The sequence below is a fragment of the Gavia stellata genome, chromosome 3 (assembly GCF_030936135.1).
Source record: "Gavia stellata isolate bGavSte3 chromosome 3, bGavSte3.hap2, whole genome shotgun sequence".
In the NCBI taxonomy this organism is placed as follows: domain Eukaryota; kingdom Metazoa; phylum Chordata; class Aves; order Gaviiformes; family Gaviidae; genus Gavia; species Gavia stellata.
In genome coordinates, this window is record NC_082596.1 from 8,321,378 (window position 1) to 8,340,652 (window position 19,275).

Consider the following 19,275-nt stretch of genomic DNA (forward strand, 5'->3'; position numbering starts at 1 on the left):
AAACCTCTTCATTTGCAGACCACTCTACAACAGTGTGGTTGGAGGGCTTGTCATACATCAGGGGACATGTCTGATGCAGCAAATTGAGATGATGAAAGGCTTCTGTGCTATACTGTAGTCAGGAGGTATGTCACCCAGTCAGGACAGAAATTGAATCTCAGGAGCTGTGCCTGTAAAGCCTTTGTGCTGTCTCAGCCAGGGAGTATAGGAGACCTCCCTAAATAATGTGATCTGTGAACTAGCCGTACATTATGTACTGTGCCCTTACAGGTTGCCATTGGTCTGCACTGGTCCATTGACTGCTGAATTATTAGTGTATGCTGTGTCTGGGGTCCAGAAATACCAGTTAACTCTGGAGCCCTGACATGCTTAAACTCATGCATTTAAATACTTTCGAACAATTCATTTGGTATCTGAATTCTTCTAAAAGTATAGCATAAAGTTTTTGAGCCAGGAAAGTGGGTTCTTTTAAAATCTGGATTGTAATAGAAGTTAAGGTTAAAGAAGAGAATCTGCACAGCCTATTATTTTTTGTCCTCATTTTTAATTCATATATCGTAGGTGAACAGAACTTAGCAGCAATATACCAGGTTTATTAGGTATATCTCCATGGTACTAAAGAAATACTACATCTAAGATATGCCTATGCAGTAGTTATGCAATAACACTTTTAATATATGGAGGAGAACTAATGCACAAATCTTCCTGTGCATACTGTCCTTGTAATCAAGAGTAAATTCTTTATTCGTACAACATACTTAATTACAAGCCAAATAAATGTGAGGGGTCTGATGGTATAAACTATCAAGTACTGCAGTGGAATGTGTGCAATTGTTTTTAAAAATGTAAATGGAAAAGAGTAAAGGTGAAAGGAAAAATGGATACTGTTAAAAGGAATTGAATTTTAAAACGACATATCAAAAATTAATTTAAACTGAAACCTTTTCATATTTATCATTAAAATGCTATTTCTGGAGCTCCCCTCTCCTTCCTTTCTTAATATTATTCAGTATGACCCCTCTCTTGTCTCTTCTATTTCATCAAGTAGAAAATATGAAATAAAACTGTACTCCTTCCTTTTCTAGGTTTGCGGAGAATAGGAGTTGAATTCTGGTCCCATGAAGGCAGTGGGACCAAAATCTCTGTAAACTTTGGTAGAACAGTATTTCAAACCAAAAAGATAAGAGAGCTTGGCTTTATTGCCGAATGATTTGGGTACTCAGCAGTGAAGGAGGAGTCTTGGATTCTGGTCCCAGCTCTCAGAATTATGTACCTTTCCATCCACTGTCTGATTTAATACGAAATTTGTTAATAGTCCTGAGACATGAGAGGCATCAGCTTTCATAGATCCCTACTGAGCAGCCATACTAGCCTGCAGTCATGAATGAAGGATCTAAGCCATAGAAGGCAGATGAGGGTTCAGACTTGGGTCTGTATTCTTCTTTTTTGGGTACTTTAGAACACATCTCTGTTCAGTTCATGGGCTTTTACATTTCCCTTTTGAGGTTGTTTTCCTTGTGCATATGAGTTCAGGCAGGATTTTTGATTCCACTCTGGGATCAATCATCAGGAGACTAGGTATGACTGTTCATATTTGGCAAAAACCTAAGTTTAGACTGTAACGTTCAAATTTTATACGATTTTAGGTATAATAAGTCATCAGCTTTCATGTCTTAATATTTAGTTTGCATAAGTGCTGTACTTTCATTTAGCATTTTATTCATCTGAAATGCATTGAGTAATTTGATTTATTTTTTAAAAGCATTTGGCAATGTTTTCATTATGTGTGTTTGGGATGTTTTAATTTAAACTTCATTATTTTGGGCTTTTTCACTGTTACAACCAAAACATTAGATCGAATGAAGGAAAAACTTCTAGTTGAGTGTGTTTAGCCTCAATAAGCGAAGGCTAGGAGAGGAATCTTAGTTGCTGTCTTCAACTATCTAACAGGAGATTAAAAAGAAGACAGAGCCAGAATCTTCTTGGAACTGTACAGTCAAGGGACATGAGTGGAAGCAAGGAGATTCTGATTAGAAATGAGGAAAATAATTTTGACTGTAAAGGTGGTCAAACACTGGAATGGGCCAAGAGAGGTTGTAGAATCTCTGTCCTTGGATACGTTCAGAACAGGACTGGATATTGCGCTGAGCAACTTGATGTAACTTTGAAGTTGGAACTCCAAAGTTGGCCCTGCTTGGAGGATGTGACCTTAGAGGTCCCTTCCAATAGCATTTATTCCATGAGTCTGTTTTTAACTTTAAATTTGCTGATTATCAGGCATTTTGATCATTATAGCTGTGGCTGAAGTGAATTGGCTTCAGATCCTTGATGTGGAAATATGGGGTGAAATCTTGAATAAAGTCTTTTGAAAATATTGAAGAAAAAAGTGCCAAATTAGTTTATTGAGAAAGCTTATAGTTGGAAAATTATTTCTAAACCAGTGGCACACTCGGGATTTTTTTATATTTAATTTTTTTTTTAAACCAGGCAGTGGGGACACTAAGTATGCTGATCAGGACAGAAAGGACAGAGCATCCTAAAAGCTGTAAAGGAAAAAAAGTCCTTATGTTCTTTGCTCAGGCCTTATCTGAGTGGCAGTAGGGAAAGTAGAGCATTTAAAAAGTTGAAGTCAATCACGATCTAGCTCTTCAATATTACTTATGTAACATAGAACAAATTCCTTCATGTCCTTCTTGTTTTTATTACCTTTTACTTTTCTCTCAGAGGTTTCAATGACTACTATTTCTGAGATTCTTGGCAGAAGAGTTCAGCTGAAAGGACTTATTGGAAAACGAGCTGTGAAATGTCCCTACTGTGATTTTTATTTTATGAAGAACGGGTCAGACCTTCAGCGTCATATTTGGGCTCATGAAGGTAAAACTCTGGGTTTAAGTTTTTGGGCATATAATCAGTCTCATATTCTATACAAGCTTTGTTGACATAAAAAGGAACTCAAATTTATTGCTACACCTGAATCAAAAACTTTAGGCTATAGTAGAGGTTAAATAATTAGTTTAATAGATTCTGGATCACATATGGAACTGCACGCTCACAACATGAATAGACAGCTTAAATGTTAAATAAAATTAATAGGTTTCTGATTCCATTTTTTTCCAAAACTCATTCATAAAGATCCATAAAGTATTCTGTAATGAATAAGAGTAAGGAAGAGTGAATTAAATACATGCTCAATCTCTGAAAACAAGTAATTTTCTGTAACTTCTCATGACTAACTGCTGCTCCTTTCACATTTGTCCAAAAATACTTGGTCTGGAAATCTATTAGTAAAACAATTGAAATCCAGTTGCTTTGATGTATGCCTATAACTTCTGTGTGTGTTTTAATTAAATCATGCTGAGCATGGCAGCTGGCTGACTTGGACATAAACAGTGATGAAAAACCCATAAGATAATGCTTATCATATCTATGACTTTTCAGGGAGAAATTCCAGTAATATGGCAACACACAGATTAAAAATACCTTGGACTTAAAATCTATGCCCAATAAGATCTTGTGTCTGCACAATCTGTCTGTTTTTATAACAGGGCGAAGACCGCTCGTATGCTCTTCAGTCAGTTAATAATCTATAGAACAGATTGCCTGTGGCTTCTGAGCATTATTTTGGATTTTTTAGCCATCCCCCTGCATAAAGGGGATAATGGAATTTGGTACTCCTCTGAACTGACATTTTGGTTCCAAAGTGCCCATGCAGATAGTTCAGACATTTGTACTAATACTGTATATTTGTTTAAATGCTTTAAGTATAACATTATCTGCCTGGATACTATAGTAGTGGTCCTCTCCAGTAGCCTTTGCTCCATTAAGGAGCTTAGGTAATGCAAAATTGTAGGCTTAGAGCAATTGCTTATGTATTCCATAGATAAAATTTGTTTATTCTGCCAAGAAAGCTTGGAACCCATCTCATCTAACTAGCAGGAGAGAGAGGTGAATAGAAATTTATTCCAAAACCAAAGTGTGCAATCAAGTCTGCCTAAAGTAGGCTATAATTCCTCATGCTGGTAAATCTAGTTTTAAGGTCATGAATATCAATCTAAAACTGCCAGTGTCTCATGAAACTGTTGAACTACTCTGCCAGTTCAGATTTATTCAACTTTTCTTTGAAGGATTTACTTTGTTCTTGTAGACCTTCTGCTAGATGACATACTGTGCGTTTCTCTATTACATGCTTTGGGCAATTTGAAAGAAGTGAAATTGTAAGTGCTTGCATCTTAGCCAGGGGTAAAAAAAAAAAAAAAAAAAGTACTACTCTCCTACATGAGCCCTTAGCAAATCTGATGCTAATTAACAATAAAACACAGCTTTGCACATTTAACTTGTGCTTACATATTAAGAACCTAATGAAGCAAACCTCCTGAAACAGGTTTCTTCATTCTTTATTGTGGTAAATAGAAAATGATAGTTATCTAAAGACTTCTAGAGGGAGATTTTGCTTTGTCACCAGCTAGGCATTAACTTAGGCAGTCTGGATTCTACGTTTAAATGAAGGATGGACATACCAAGACCAAAATATTAGTATTTGCTTGGTTAAATTCAGTACCTGGCTTCAATAGGGCAGTATTTAATTCTAAAAGAACCCCTCCTTTGTCTTAGTAAGTTAAATGATGCTGTCAAGAGCTCGGTATCATTTATACAGAAGCTACAGATGAAATTTCTTAAATACAGGTATCCGAATTTTAAAATTTTGACCTTGTTGTCTATGTTGCTGACATGATGTGAAATTTCTTTCGAGCAAATGTCCATCCTCTCTCTCATCACAAGGTACAGCTTGTTTGTTTCATAGTATATTTTTTTTATTTTTAGGTGTCAAACCCTTCAAATGTTCTCTCTGTGAGTATGCCACTCGCAGCAAGAGTAACTTGAAAGCCCATATGAATCGTCACAGCACTGAGAAAACGCACCTTTGTGATATGTGTGGGAAAAAGTTCAAATCAAAAGGCACTTTGAAGAGCCATAAACTCCTTCATACTGCTGATGGTAAGTGCATGTTTATTAAATCCGAGTTTATTTTAGGGCAATAAGTAGTGGTTATACTATAGGACCTTATTAACAAGAATTTTTCAGTTGAACACTAAGTGCTACTTACAAATTTTGTTTATGCCCAGGAGACACTGTTGTGAAATAATTCAAAACTTTGCAAAATTAATTTTTGTGAAGGAAAGACAGCTGTCTCTGGAATACTTGATTTTTCTGAAATCTTGGGTTGGCCTTTTATCCCTCTGACAGAGAACTGTAGATCTTAATAGAAATTTGAAAATATAAATAGTTCCGTGGTTAAGGCTCGGACTATCTTCTGTGAGAATATTGTTAGGAGTTGCCGAATCCAGTAGCCCGAGGCTGCTGCACCTCTGTGTCTCCACGTCTAGTCAGTGGTCAGCCTGAGTATGTATTACGCATAGGCACACATGTAGCACACGAATTTGCTCTCCGATTCTAATATTTCTGTGATGTTGACACAAAAAAGTGACATGCAAATCCGGAAAAATACCATCTTTTATTTCAAAATTTGGGACACAACAATACTTTATTCCTCTGTGATTATCAAATTGAAGTAAATAATTTAGCAGGATAAGTTGTACAGGCCTTCATTATGACTTAGTAGCCTGATCTTTGTTACTCATGCAACCTTGTGAAACCTCATTCCACTCTTTATTGACCATTTCATTTAAATTATTTTTTTTAAATTTTTTACATATTCATTAGCATTGCCCTTTCACAGAAAGCACACAATGCTCTGTTACATCTTTGGAATATATGTGAAGTGTTTGTGTCAGAGATACTTATATTTTTTTATGTACTTTTATATCTCCATGTATAATATTAGTGAAAGAGATGATCCCTTTTACATTGATACGATACGTATTATAGGAAGCATATAGTTACTGTCGTTTTACCGAAGTTACTGTAGTATTACCATGACTCCTTAAATCACTCGTTATTCAAAAAGTATTTTCCAATATTTTGAAATAACTTGGTCAATAACAAGGAGGTGTTGCACATACATCTAAACTTCATATGCAAGAATCAAGATTTTACTTATCAAATGCAATCCTCAGCTGATTCCTGGCTGGGAGAAGGAGGCAGGTTGTATCTGAATTAAAAGGAAACTTGGAACGCGATCAGACTATAAGGAAAAAAAAGGTCTCTTTCTATGGTGCTGTAAAAAAAGCCCTGCATGGGGTTTCATTTCAAAACCTTTCTGTTTTGTTTTCACCATCTGGCATGTCCTAATAGTGAAATTCAGCAATGAAAGTTGAATTTGTTTTTACCTGGGAATTAGTTCTATTTCTTGAACAACGTACATATGTGTGTAAGTAACTACTGCAATTCAGCTGAGGCTGCTTTCAAAATTTGGCACTGCTAAGAAGAGCGCTATAGTTGTGCAGGAGCTTGCCTTGTCTGGATTTGATTTAAAGGTGTGAAGTTAGTTTTAAACATTTAATTGCATGCAAGTAACTATATTCTCTGACCATTTACTACTAGGTCAGGCTGAAGCCTTGACTCTAGAAGCAATGTTATTACCAGGAGCCTTTTTTATCTGGCTTCAGACTGTCATCATCTTCTGCAATAACTGAGGTGACTGCATGTTCCTTTCTGACTGACAGAAATAAATCCAAGACTTACGCTCTTTTGCCTTGCTTTTTACACTTTCAAAAGTACTCCGAGAAATTCCCCGTACCTTTGGAAAATGCATTTTGCCATTGGCTCCAGTGGAAACAGAATCTCACTGCTTGTGGAGTCTTAAGTAATGTTCCTCACTAAGTCCACCCCAGTAAATGCTTCATGCATTTCAAACACTTGTGAAAAATAAGCTAACATTTGTCACCAGGAACGTAGTGTAAGATTTGTCAAGGGACTTTCAGCCTCTTCAATGGTGGCAGTTTCTCTTTGCCCAGTGTCCCTTTCTATAGTGACAGCACTTCAAAAGTTCTTACTAGCGCACATCTAGTGTTCTTCAGTCATTTCACAAATAAATCAATTTGAAAGATGTTTCACTGCTTATGAGTCTTGTCTTCCTGACTTATGAACCCAGGCAATTTTTGTTCCAAATATCAGCCCTGCAATGTCAATCAAGGGCCAGGATAATGAGGATATAGATGAAAGTCCATCCAGGGGGTTGCCAGGGTAAGCCAGTCTGCCCCACGCATTACGACGACGTCTACTAAGACAAAAAGGAGGGTAATTGTCGTAGGCGATTACCTCCTGAGGGGAACAGAGAGCCCGATATGCCAACCAGACCCAACCCCTGGGGAAGTCTGCTGCCTCCCTGGGGCCCGGGTGAGAGAGGTCACTGGGAAACTCCCTGGTCTGGTACGGCCCACTGGTTACTACCCACTGTTGGTTATGCAGGTTGGCAGCGATGAGGTTGTGCAAAGAAGCCTAAAAGCGATTAAAAGGGACTTCAGAGTGCTGGGGAGACTGGTTGAGGGATCGGGAGCACAGGTAGTGTTTTCCTCAATCCCTTCAGTGGCGGGGAGGAACACTGAAAGGAAACATAAAGTGAACCTGGTTAACACGTGGCTCAGAGGCTGGTGCCGTCGGAGGAATTTTGTTTTTTCTGACCACGGGGTGGTCTACACAGCACCAGGCCTGCTGGCAGCAGATGGAGTTCAGCTATCCCCAAGGGGGAAAAGGATTCTCGTTGATGAGTTGGCGAGCCTCATCGAGAGGGCTTTAACCTAGATTTAAAGGGGGAAGGGTATGAAACCCGGCTGCCTAGAGATGAGCCTAGGGGTGGCATGGCGGTGTTGGGGACGAAATCGATAGCCCATCTACTCCATTGCACACAGCATGGGCAGCAAACAGGAGGAGCTGGAAGCCATTGTGCTGCAGGACAGCTATGACGTAGTCGCCATCACGGAAACATAGTGGGATGACTCGCATGGCTGGGGTGCTGCGATGGATGGCTATAAGCTCTTCAGGAGGGACAGACAAGGAAGGAGAGGCCGTGAGGTGGCTCTGTATGTTAGGGAGTGTTTTGATTGTATTGAGGTCAATGATTGTGACGACAAGTTCAAATGTTTATGGGTAAGGATGAGGGGGAAGGCAAACAAGGCAGATATCCTGCTGGGGGTCTGTTATAGACGACCCAACCAGCATGAAGAGGCCGACAAAGCGTTCTACAAGCGACTGGCAGAAGTCTCACAGTCACAAGCCCTTGTTCTTGTGGGGGACTTCAACTTACCGGACGTCTGCTGGAAAGATAACACAGCGGAGAGGAAACAGTCCAGGAAGTTCCTGGAGTGTGTGGAAGATAACTTCCTGACACAGCTGGTAAGGGAGCCTACCAGGGGAGGTGCCCTGCTTGACCTGCTGTTTACAAACAGAGAGGGTCTGGTGGGAGAAGTGATGGTCAGAGGTCATCTTGGGCTTAGCGACCATGAAATGGTAGAGCTCTCAGTTCTTGGCGAAGTAAGGAGGTGAGTCAGCAAAACCACTACGATGGACTTCTGGAGGGCAGACTTCAGTCTGTTCAGGACACTGGTTGAGAGGGTCCCTTTGGAAATGGTCCTGAAGGGCAAAGGGGTCCAGGAAGGCTGGGCATTCTTCAAGAAGGAAACCTTAAAGGCGCAGGCAGCTGAAGAAGAGTACAAGGATCTCGTTAAGTCATGCAGAGAGGGAATTAGAAAGGCAAAAGCCCAGCTAGAGCTCAATCTGGCCATGGTCGTAAGGGATAAAAAAAGTGTTTCTACAAATATATTAACAACAAAAAGAGAACCAAGGAGAATCTCCATCCTTTACTGGATGCAGGAGGAAACATTGTCACCAAGGATGAGGAAAAAGCTGAGGTACTTAATGCCTTCTTTGCCTCGGTCTTTAATAGCCAGACCAGGTATTCTCAGGGTATTCAGCCCTCTGAGCTGGAAGACAGGGGTGGAGTGCAAAATAAACTCCCATGAACGTGTGGATGTGGCATTGTGGGACATGGTTTAGTGGGCATGGTGGCATTGGGTTGATGGTTGGACTTGATGATCTTACAGGTCTTTTCCAACCTTAATGATTCTGTGATTCTGTGACCTTAACCAGTGGAATATAAAGTAGTTTTCTGTCTGCTTTATTCCTGTCCAGAAGACAGACTTCTCAAGAGTGGCATGATAGAAAATAATGCCGCAGGTCAGGATTATTGCTGGTTTTGATCAGAAATTAACTAGAAAACCTGGTTTTCATTATTTCAATTAGATATTAGGAACTGTCTTAAGATTTTTCTTAGCTGTGTTTTTCAGAAACTTTCACACTCAGTATAAAATGCTTGTAACTTTTTTGAGCAAGATCCAGAATCTAAAGAAACCAGATCTTTTCAGGATAATACAGACTATTCTGTATTGTACTTCTGCATCCTTTCTTTTGGTTCTTTTGCTTTTGGAGTAGTTTTTAGCACATATTTATTCCACGTCAGTCAAATACAGTTTGGCAGCCATGGGCAATTAATACAGGATTGAAGTCTTTCTGTATTTAATACACCTTGTAAGTTGGCTGGAGGTAGCAGGACTGATAGAATCTTAAACACTAAATATGGAGAAAGGGAGTATGAAACACAGAGGAAAAAAAGGGAGGAAATTGTGTTATTTTAAATCATAAGGAAAAAAAAGATTTGGGAGAGAGAATGCTTTGAAGAAAGAGAAACCTACAGAATGGTGGTATGTTTGTGAGTTTTACTCTTTGTAAAACTACAAACAGCAACAAATGTTTCTTGAAAATGTCAGAGAGGATTCTTTCCTGTTAGAGAATCCTAAAAATATATCATGACAAATCTGACCACTTTGCCTTAAGAAGGACTCAGGCTAATGATTTCAGGGCCAAAAGCAGACTCTTGTGATCACAAAGTCTGATCTCTTGCAGAGTACAGGCCATAACTTAATCAAATAATTTTGCATTATGTTTCCTCTGGATTGTAATACATCTTTTTAGGAAAGGCTAAGCAGACTTGATTTAAAGACGTGGTATGACAGGGTATCCATCTGATTTCTAAGTAAATTGTCATAGTCATTAATCAAGTCTTCTGTTAAAAATACTTACTTTATTTTAGAGTGAATATTCTGGGTCTCAGCTTTCATTAGTTGAAATTACAGTTCTTGTTCTTTGATTTTATTGTTGCTATTTCAGGTTAGAGGGTTAGTGCCTTCAGTATTGATGCCTGACTAGAAGGCTCACAGGCATGTAAAGAAATTTCAAGTATAATGTCTTGCCTGTGGAACTTAAAGCAACACCTTTCTTTGAATGATACTTCTGAACTGAAGTTTGTTTTTTTTCACAAAGCAATATATATGAATTGGATTGATTCTATTTAATTGCATTATGTTGTGTAGAAGACCTGCTTACAATGCAGGCTTGCAGTCTGCCAAGTACCTGAGAGACAGTCTCAAATCTTTCAATGACTTTTTAGGTTGGTATCTGAAGGAGTAATGTTTATGCATATATGCACCCATTGTCTTTACCCCTGTTCCGGTCCACTCTATGATTTTTGAAACAATTGATGCAGAAGAGTAGAAGTCCAACAGTTACTTTAATTCCATACATTTTGAGGAAATTTGTGCCCAGTTAAAATAAAGAAATATGAATCGGCACTCTCCAAGAACAGGTCACAGAACCTACCCATTATCCCTACTGTTTGGTAGCCACCAGCGTGTAAGTCACGAAATACAAAGTGTGAACTAGTCCCAGTATCTGATTTCTTTTGCCTTGTGTGACTGTATGTGAGACATACGGTTACTGCAGAGATTTAGATGAAAAAGGACAAAATTTCATGATGAACAAGGCAAGCAGGCATCATTCAGTCTGATGTTGATGGAGCAACTTGCACCCATTGTTTTAAAACTGTGAAAGCAGAAGTGAACAGTCGAAACACAAAAACTCTCCACAAAACCAGTATAGAAAACCCTTTTATGATAGTTTGAGTCATTATTGGAAGAGTAGTGCTAAACACATAACCAAATCTTGTGGTAAAAATAATAGGTCATGTCGTACCCTACCAGAAATACATCAAGAAAACTTAGAGTGGAAAACCCCAGAAAATCTAAATGTGTTTGAATCGTAACAATTCAGTGCTTGGGACAGAAGTAGGTGAAGACACACGTGAACATGACCAAGCATCTGTGTTTTAAGGACATCCAAATCTGCCTTACAAATAGCAAAATAATTGTGCCTGTAGCTGTAAATAATTTATCTCCTTCTTCCATTTAGACTACACTATAAAGATTCTTTTTCTTCTTTCCCAAGTGACTATCCCAGGAGCATCTAGACTCTTTAATGCTTATAGTTTAAAGATGGCTCTCAAGCCTTTTTTCTTCCTTACTCTGCTCTTAGCTCTATTTAACCAAAATTTTGCAGAGCGAGTGCCAGGCTTCTAGTATTGTTCATTGTTCATTCTTAGCATTTTGGAAATCATCTTTATGAGGAAATATAATCAGTAGATTTCTGAATTTATTGGAAAAAAATTATCCCATTTTCTATTCCCATTTCAGGAAAGCAGTTTAAATGTACAGTGTGTGACTATACAGCTGCCCAAAAACCACAGCTCCTACGTCATATGGAACAACATGTCTCTTTCAAGGTAAGAAAACATATAAATCATGCTTATTGATAAGTCATTGAGAAATACATGGAACTTCAGACAGCAGTTTTAAAACTGGCACATTTTCCTGTTTGATGACAGTTATGGTATCTTAACATTTTAGTATTCTGGGAATTTTGACTCTATATTCAGACTTTTGAGATAGGGTTATTTTGTTCATGGACAGTTTGTAATTAGCTTCTTTACTTGCCAAAAATATATGTATGTTGCAATATAAAACAAACATTATTGGGTTTTTTGACTGCCAGTCCTTGAGAGAACTGATCTAATACGTACCTTAAAATGTCCTAGGGAAGTAGGAAAGCGAATCCCATACATCACTGTTCATTGCTCACCTTAATTTTCTCTGAACGTTTGCCAGTCTAATGTACTATAGATGAGTTCATATACTTGAAGAAAATTGAAGTGAATTAATTTTAAAACACCCTATTTATCTGAAACGTGTCTTGGAAAGAGTTTTGAAGATTGTTAATGTTTCTATGAAGTGTTTAGATTAGAGATACGGTTTATTTTAATAAACTGTAGTATGGTTTTATTCCTAAATTTCACATTGATTCTCAGCATCATAGGTCTTGATGTAATGAATTGTGAAATGTTATGTTCAGGAAATAGAAATTATACTAGTTTCTTTTCCAGAAAAATCCAGTATCTTGTATGTATGAAAATGTTCATTTTAATGTAACACTTTCTCTTGGCAATGACCATATTTCTTATTGAAATCATCATACTATTTTCATATGCAGCATCTTCTGTTATCTAACAAATAATTTTGCTTCTATAAAGAGTACACTTCAGCCATTCTTAGTAAGTACCAATGCTATGTACCTCCATAAAGCACAAAGGAAGAGAGTCTTTTGATTCATGCTTTAATTTTTGGAAGACAAGACATATAAGAAAATCAAGACAGTCATCTAAAGAGATGATACATTTTGAACAAATAATTTTTCTTTCTGAAGCAGGTAGTTATGCTGTGGATTTACCTTTTCAAAAGGATTTTTTGTAAATGAAAATACATCATTTTCCACTTTTTAATGGCTAACAGGATGAATGTACTCATAATGCAGTTCTTGAAATACGGCTGGTTCTGACCTTGGAATCAGCTTTAGAACTGTTGACTCAGCACCTCTTTTCAGTCCTCTGTCAGCCTGTGTATTAAGTGTGGCTATTCAATGCATTATCAAGAGAACTGCAAAACACTGAAATAGGTCAATCAGGTTTATTTGTCAAAAGGAGTTCAAAAACTGTCTGTTAGTAATGTGTTGCCTCCTGGGACAGTTGTTTGCATATCAAACTCAGAGGAATGTCAGTAGTTATGCAACCTAATGATAATTTAATCCATTGTGTTTCCAAGCTCCATGAATTTGCAATTCTGCTGTCGGATAGCAGATAACATACAGGACATGCAAGTATGTAGGGAGTGGTACAAGAATCTGTCTGGATTATTTTCTTGAGAAAAAGACGGTTTCAGCAATAGAAAAGGAGAGTACCCCTCTCTGAAAAACTGAATAGCTGAATGTGACAGTACCCTCTGAACTGTAAGGTTAAGGGAATCAGAATACCACTTTTCTTCCTTATTTTTGCTATTTGGAACCTGAAGGAAGGTCATGAGCAACAGGCTTAGGGGAATGTTCTCATCAATGGACCCTGACTGCAGACATTTCCCTGCTTTAAATTCAGCTTCTTAATAAACATTTCGGTACCAACCATTTTCTGCTGACTAGCTTTAGGTGGGCCTGGCTGCTGTGCATGAAACATTTTACATCCCATTCTGAGGTACTTGACTTTTCCCCAAGGGCTTTGGTCAATGTCTGCATTCTTTTCCAGGACCCTAATAGTTGCGTCAAGTTTCCTAAAACTGTGGCATATCTCCGTCAGAAGGTTATTCTCAAAGGCTAACTTTAGGCACAAACGCTTGTTTTCCTAAACTTTTTTCTTTAGAAATGCCTCTCCCTGTCAGTTGAAGGGAGACGTATGTTCTTAAAAATTAATTAATTTAGTTCCTGAAACTTAGCTCATGAAATGGTCAGGTGAATGTAAGTGCCAGTGAAAGGGAAGCAGTTGGGAGCATGTTGGAGAGAGAAGGAAAGGAAAGGGAAGAGTTCAACCCTGTCACGTACGGTTATGTGTTAAATTAGGTTGGCTGTACAATCATTTTGTACCTTCAGTTATTTTAGCTCTCTTACTCCCCCTTTTCAGACCAAAGCTTACGGCAGCTGAGTCATTTCCTTGTAGCAGAAAGTCTCCACATGGTCAGACCTGTGATCATCAATTATGAAAGCACACAGTTTACTGAATTGCAAAAAGTAGGTAATAAACTTAGAATGTTGAGAATACTTGGTGTCTTGCACATAATAAAAAGTATCAAATTTTAGGTAATGTTTAGTTACAACTTCCATTTATATTGAATTTGGGAAGGTCTCCATGGAAGATGCCTAAACCAGAAATGAACATGGTTTCTCGGGATCAAAACATTGCAGCTTAAACTTGTATCCTGAAGAGGTCAGGAAATACGTTCTAACATTTTCCTTTTTGCCCTAGCCGTTCCGTTGTGCACATTGCCACTATTCCTGCAACATATCTGGCTCCCTGAAGAGGCATTACAACAGAAAGCATCCTAACGAAGAGTATGTAAATGTAGGTTCTGGGGAGCCTGCAGCAGAAGCCCTTATCCAACAAGGTACATCTCCACCATATAAGACTTATTTTTTTTGCTGAAGCAAACTTGGTGTAAAGGTAAACTTTTGTGCAATATGTGTTCCTCAGTTTATTGGGTGTGATGTGATAAATCGCTACTACTTTTTAGTAATTCTGAAATGGCCACCTTTTATCCTCCATTTAGTGTCCTTTGTTCTTGGTATCTAAGGGTGGATGAACCAAAGTTTTGATTTACCTTGCCTGTGCTATTCATTGTTGCATACATTTATCGTTTTCACTTGTTTGTCTCCTTTTGTAAGTAAAGTATCACTATGTGTTGAAATGAATTATATTGTTTACTGATAAATTTCTATGACAGTTTTGCAAGGTTGAACTAAAGGTAAGGTTGAGGAAATGTAAGGAAAAAGACTGAAGAGTAAATGGCAGCAAGTTATTCCCCCACTAGAAAAATGGCGGGGAAAAGAGAGTACAGGTAAAACAGGTTACAAATTCTTATGCTCAAAATTTTTTTTATGGGCAAAGGAAACACACCTTATCTATGTAAGTAAAGCAAAGAATTTCTTGGTAGTATAATAGAAAACTTAACAGTCTAGTTCAAGAATCACCATTAGTCTAGATCTAATTATTATTTAAAAAAAAAAAAAGTAATTACTTATATACAGAAGAAGTCTGAATAGTAGTGTTATTACAATTAAAACGGTAACACACACACACACTTCTTAGTTTCTACTCTTTTCCTGGTCTTATGGTCACCCTTCCACTGTTTCTCTGAGTCCTAAGATGGGTGGTGTCCCTCTGGTGTTGGCTTTGGGATAGGGGTTTTAGTAAGTTGTCAGCATCTGGAGTTCTTCTCTGGGAGGACTATGATGTTCATCTTGATGTCCAAAGAACAACGAAGCTGGTGAAGGGTCCAGAGCACAAGTCTTATACTGAGGGAGCTGGAGTTGTTTAATCTGGAGAAAAGGAGGCTTAGGAGAGACCTTATCGCTCTCTACATACAAAGACCTGAAAGGAGCTTGTAGCGAGGTGGGTGTAGGTCTCTTCTCCCATGTAGCAAGTGATTGGACAAGAGGAAATGGCCTCAAGTTGCACCAGGGGAGGTTTAGATTGCATATTAGGAAAAATTTCTTCACCAAAAGGGTTATCAAACACTGGAACAGGCTGCCCAGGGAGGTAGTTGAGTCACCATCCTTGAAGGTATTTAAAAGTCATCTAGAATCATAGAATCATAGAGTCGTTTAGGTTGGAAAAGACCTTTAAGATCACCAAGTCCAACCGTAAACCAAGTCCACCACTAAACCATGTCCCTAAGCGCCTCACCCAGACGTCTTTTAAAAACCTTCAGGGACGGTGACTCAACCACCTCCCTGGGCAGCCTGTTCCAATGTCTGACAACCCTTTCAGTGAAGAAGTTTTTCCTAATATAAGATGTGTAGACATGGTGCTTAGGGACATGGTTTAGTGGTAGACTTGGCAGTGTTACATTTACAATTGGACTTGATGATCTTAAGGGTCTTTTTCAACCTAAATGATTCTATGATCTTCCTCTCCCCTTCCAGTTGGGGCTATTGTTACATGTTTGCTTACACACATTTACACTTTTCTTTTTCATTGGTCTGTAGCTGCAAATTAAATCTGAATTTACTGTTTATGGTGCTCTTCATGTATGTTAAATACTACTTTTGTTGTCCCTAAAGCCAGTTTTATCCAGCTCCAGATTTGCATATTTTTAACTGATCATTTCTAAGTTGTTTATACCTGTGGGATCTTCAGAGCCAAGCTTGTACCCCACTTTTTGTCACACCATGCCTGCCCTCCTCTGTGCTGCATCCTGGGTCTTTACCTCTCAAGGCTGTCATACCAGGCGTGCATTTCCCTGCATAACGTTTCTGTGTTAGAGTCCTAAATACCTCATTCCGCCTAGAACAACTGCTTGTTACTGCTGTCTGTGTAAAACTATAGTTGTACCACACAAAGATAGTGACGAGTAAAACTAATTACATATAGACACCTGGTCAATTAGAGAAATCGCTGTCACAGATAAACTAAGTAAAGGCAACAAGGATTTTGGGGAGGATCAAAAATTCAAGATTAAGTATTAGAGCTAATAGAATAGAATCGTAGAATCATTTAGGTTTTAAGATTGAGCCCAACCGTAAACCTAACCCTGCCAAGTCCACCAATGCCAGGGGGAAGAGAAAATCAGATTGTAGTAGTTTTTACCACATTTATATAGTAGCACAAAAAGTTATGTTCCTGGCTGTTGTTGGTTTTGTTTATAAATTTCATCCCAGGTGAAGTCCTATATCCTTCTGAAAAGATGGTCAATGTCACTAGTTGCTTTATTTCTGCTTGATACAGGTATCACAAATTATAACTCATTCCTTGCAGTGTCTGGGTGCTAGCAAAGGAGACTTGTACAGGTTGTCTGACTCCCATGGGTAGTTCTGCTGTTGCACACTGGGCAGGTGAACCAAAGCAAACAATTGACTACGCAGTCAGATACCTTTTTGGGTGTACAGCTCCTTCAGTTCTAGTGCCTGGTGTGAGGGGAAGTGGGAAAGAAGAGGAGAAAGCCAAATTAAATATTAAATTGTGTTGAAAATATTTTAATGCTTGGTAGAGTTTAATTTCTTACTTTGGTTCTGATAATTTTAGAAAGTGTTTTCTCTATTTTTCTAATAGAAGCTACCAGCCTTTTTATATCTTTTGGGATCTTCAGAATTTCTGGTTTTGTTGAAGAATGGAGACCAAAATAATGCTGTTCTATTAGATAATGAATTAAATAGAATTCTTCTAAGATGACATTATTTCTAAATAGTATTTCCAAATTATTCATCTAACGCAGAACATCTGTCTGTTGAAGGCATTAATCCATGTTAAAATAATGCTGAAATATTTACACACAGAAAGGCACTCAAAGTCTGAGACTCTCCCTTTAAACTTGCACTATCATGGAGAAATGTGTAACTACATTAAGGAGTTTGAGCCTGTGTGATTTCTATATGACATTTCTTTGTTTTCTTTTTGTCAATAAACCAGAAATAATTTAAAAAGTAGATCTTTGTCTATAAATTTCAGGGCAGGAATATATAGTAGAATTTTACAGTTATTTTCACAGACAGTGAAAGTTGTCAGGGAACCTGCGGTTGTTTTATAGAGGTAATATTTACTTGGTCAGTACTCCAAGCCTCTATTCTGTAGTCGTGCTGGTGAAGGAAGAACTGTGTGCTATGGGGAGCTTTGTTTAACTTTCCAAATATCTGAGCACTGCGAGGAATTATTTGTCCATAGTCACTTTTAAGAATAGGTACCTGAGATTGAATTCTGTTGACATGAAATTAAGGATCATATTTATAATGTTTTGAACAAATAAAATCAATCATATGCTAGTTAGGTTTTCCTTTGGGAGCCAGATAAATGCACTTATGAAAATAATTCTTTTCCACTGAAACAAAAAACCTGTAAATCTATTGAGAATGCAGGAGTAGTCTTATAACGAAGACAGAGAACAGCCTTTAATTTTTTCTGTGGTGGACATGCTTTGTCCACCACATTGGAGCACTGGCCAATGATTAATGGGATGAAATTTAACAAGTCCAAATGCCGGATTCTGCGCCTAAGACAGAGTAACACTGGGCACAAGTATAAACTGGGAGAGGAGTGGCTGGGGAGCAGCCCTGCAGAAAGGGATCTGGGGGTGCTGGTTGACAGCAGGGTCAACAGGAGTCAGCAGTGGGCCCTGGCAGCCAAGAGGGCAAACCCCATCCCGGGGTGCATCAAACACAGCACGACCAGTCGGTCAAAAGAGGTGATTATCCCACTGTATTCAGTGTTGGTGCGGCCTCACCTTGAGTACTGTGTGCAGCTCTGGGCCCCACCATTTCAGAAGGATGTGGAGGTCGTTGAATGTGTCCAGAGTGGGGCAACAAAGCTGGTGAAAGGGATGGAAGGAATGTCCTATGAGGAGCAGCTGAGGACTTTGGGCTTGTCTAGTTTGGAGAAGAGGAGGCTGAGGGGTGACCTCATTGCTCTCTACAGCTTCCCGAGGAGGGGAAGTGGGGAGGGAGGTGCTGATCTCTTCTCCCTGGGATCCAGTGATAGGACATGTGGGAATGGTTCAAAGCTGCACCAGGGGAGGTTTAGACCAGACATTAGGAAGCATTTCTCTACTGAGCGGGTGGTCAAGCACTGGAACAGGCTTCATAGGGAGGTGGTCGACGCCCCAAGCTTGTCAGTGTTTAAAAGGCATTTGGACAATGCCCTTAATAATATACTTTAACTTTTGGTCAGCCCTGAATTGGTCAGGCAGTTGGACTAGATGATCATTGCAGGTCCCTTCCAACTGAAATAGTCTAAACTATTCTAATCTTTCTCTGACTTTGCATCCTTCTTTTCCCTTCCTTACACAGCATTTATATTTCCTGCGCTACTGCTAGTGCTGTGCCTGCTTTCCATGTGTTCACCTGCTGTGTGGAGTTTTAGAGCAGTAAAGGGGCTTCAAATCCATGTAGTAGCTCTGAAGTCAGTGCCTCTTATCAGGACTCTGCATGAAGAAAGCCGTGTTAGTAGGTGCACTTTTCCCACATGCAACCTCCTTTGCCAGCTGCATTTCCTGCTCTGTGACACATCACATGGATCTTAACACATGGGCCCAAAATAAAAACAGGAGATCTGCAGATTTCTTACCATACTGTAGAAACATCAGTTTTTCTCAATGTTTTGGTATCTCATCGGGAAACAAAAAAAAAATGTTCCTTGTGGGAGACTTTAGTTAATTAGGGTTTGCATTTGGATTTGATAAACATGAGTCCTATTGAAGTTAATAAAATTTTTCCTGATTTTGGAATCAGAAGATCTTCTGTATCTGGGTCACACAGCACAAACAGATCTTTGTGGACATATTATGCAGTATGACAAGGTATGCGTTTCTGACCTGCGTGGGCCAGCAGGTCCTGCCTGACTAGCCTCTATCAAGTTTCAGTTTACCATATTCATAGATCTGAAAAGCAATTTTGGAAAATTTTTCA

At 38.7% G+C, this 19,275-nt stretch overlaps 1 protein-coding gene across 3 annotated transcripts in view; it reads left to right on the top strand.

Annotated features, from left to right (window-relative positions):
- The window catches only part of ZFAT (zinc finger and AT-hook domain containing), an 85,068-nt gene that overhangs the window by 44,603 nt on the left and 21,190 nt on the right, over nucleotides 1-19,275 (top strand). For all 3 annotated transcript variants that reach the window (XM_059836355.1, XM_059836357.1, XM_059836356.1), the window contains 4 exons: nucleotides 2,725-2,874; nucleotides 4,822-4,995; nucleotides 11,481-11,569; nucleotides 14,129-14,267. In XM_059836355.1, the coding sequence (XP_059692338.1) occupies nucleotides 2,725-2,874; nucleotides 4,822-4,995; nucleotides 11,481-11,569; nucleotides 14,129-14,267 (552 nt within the window). The remainder of the gene's footprint in view (nucleotides 1-2,724; nucleotides 2,875-4,821; nucleotides 4,996-11,480; nucleotides 11,570-14,128; nucleotides 14,268-19,275) is intronic.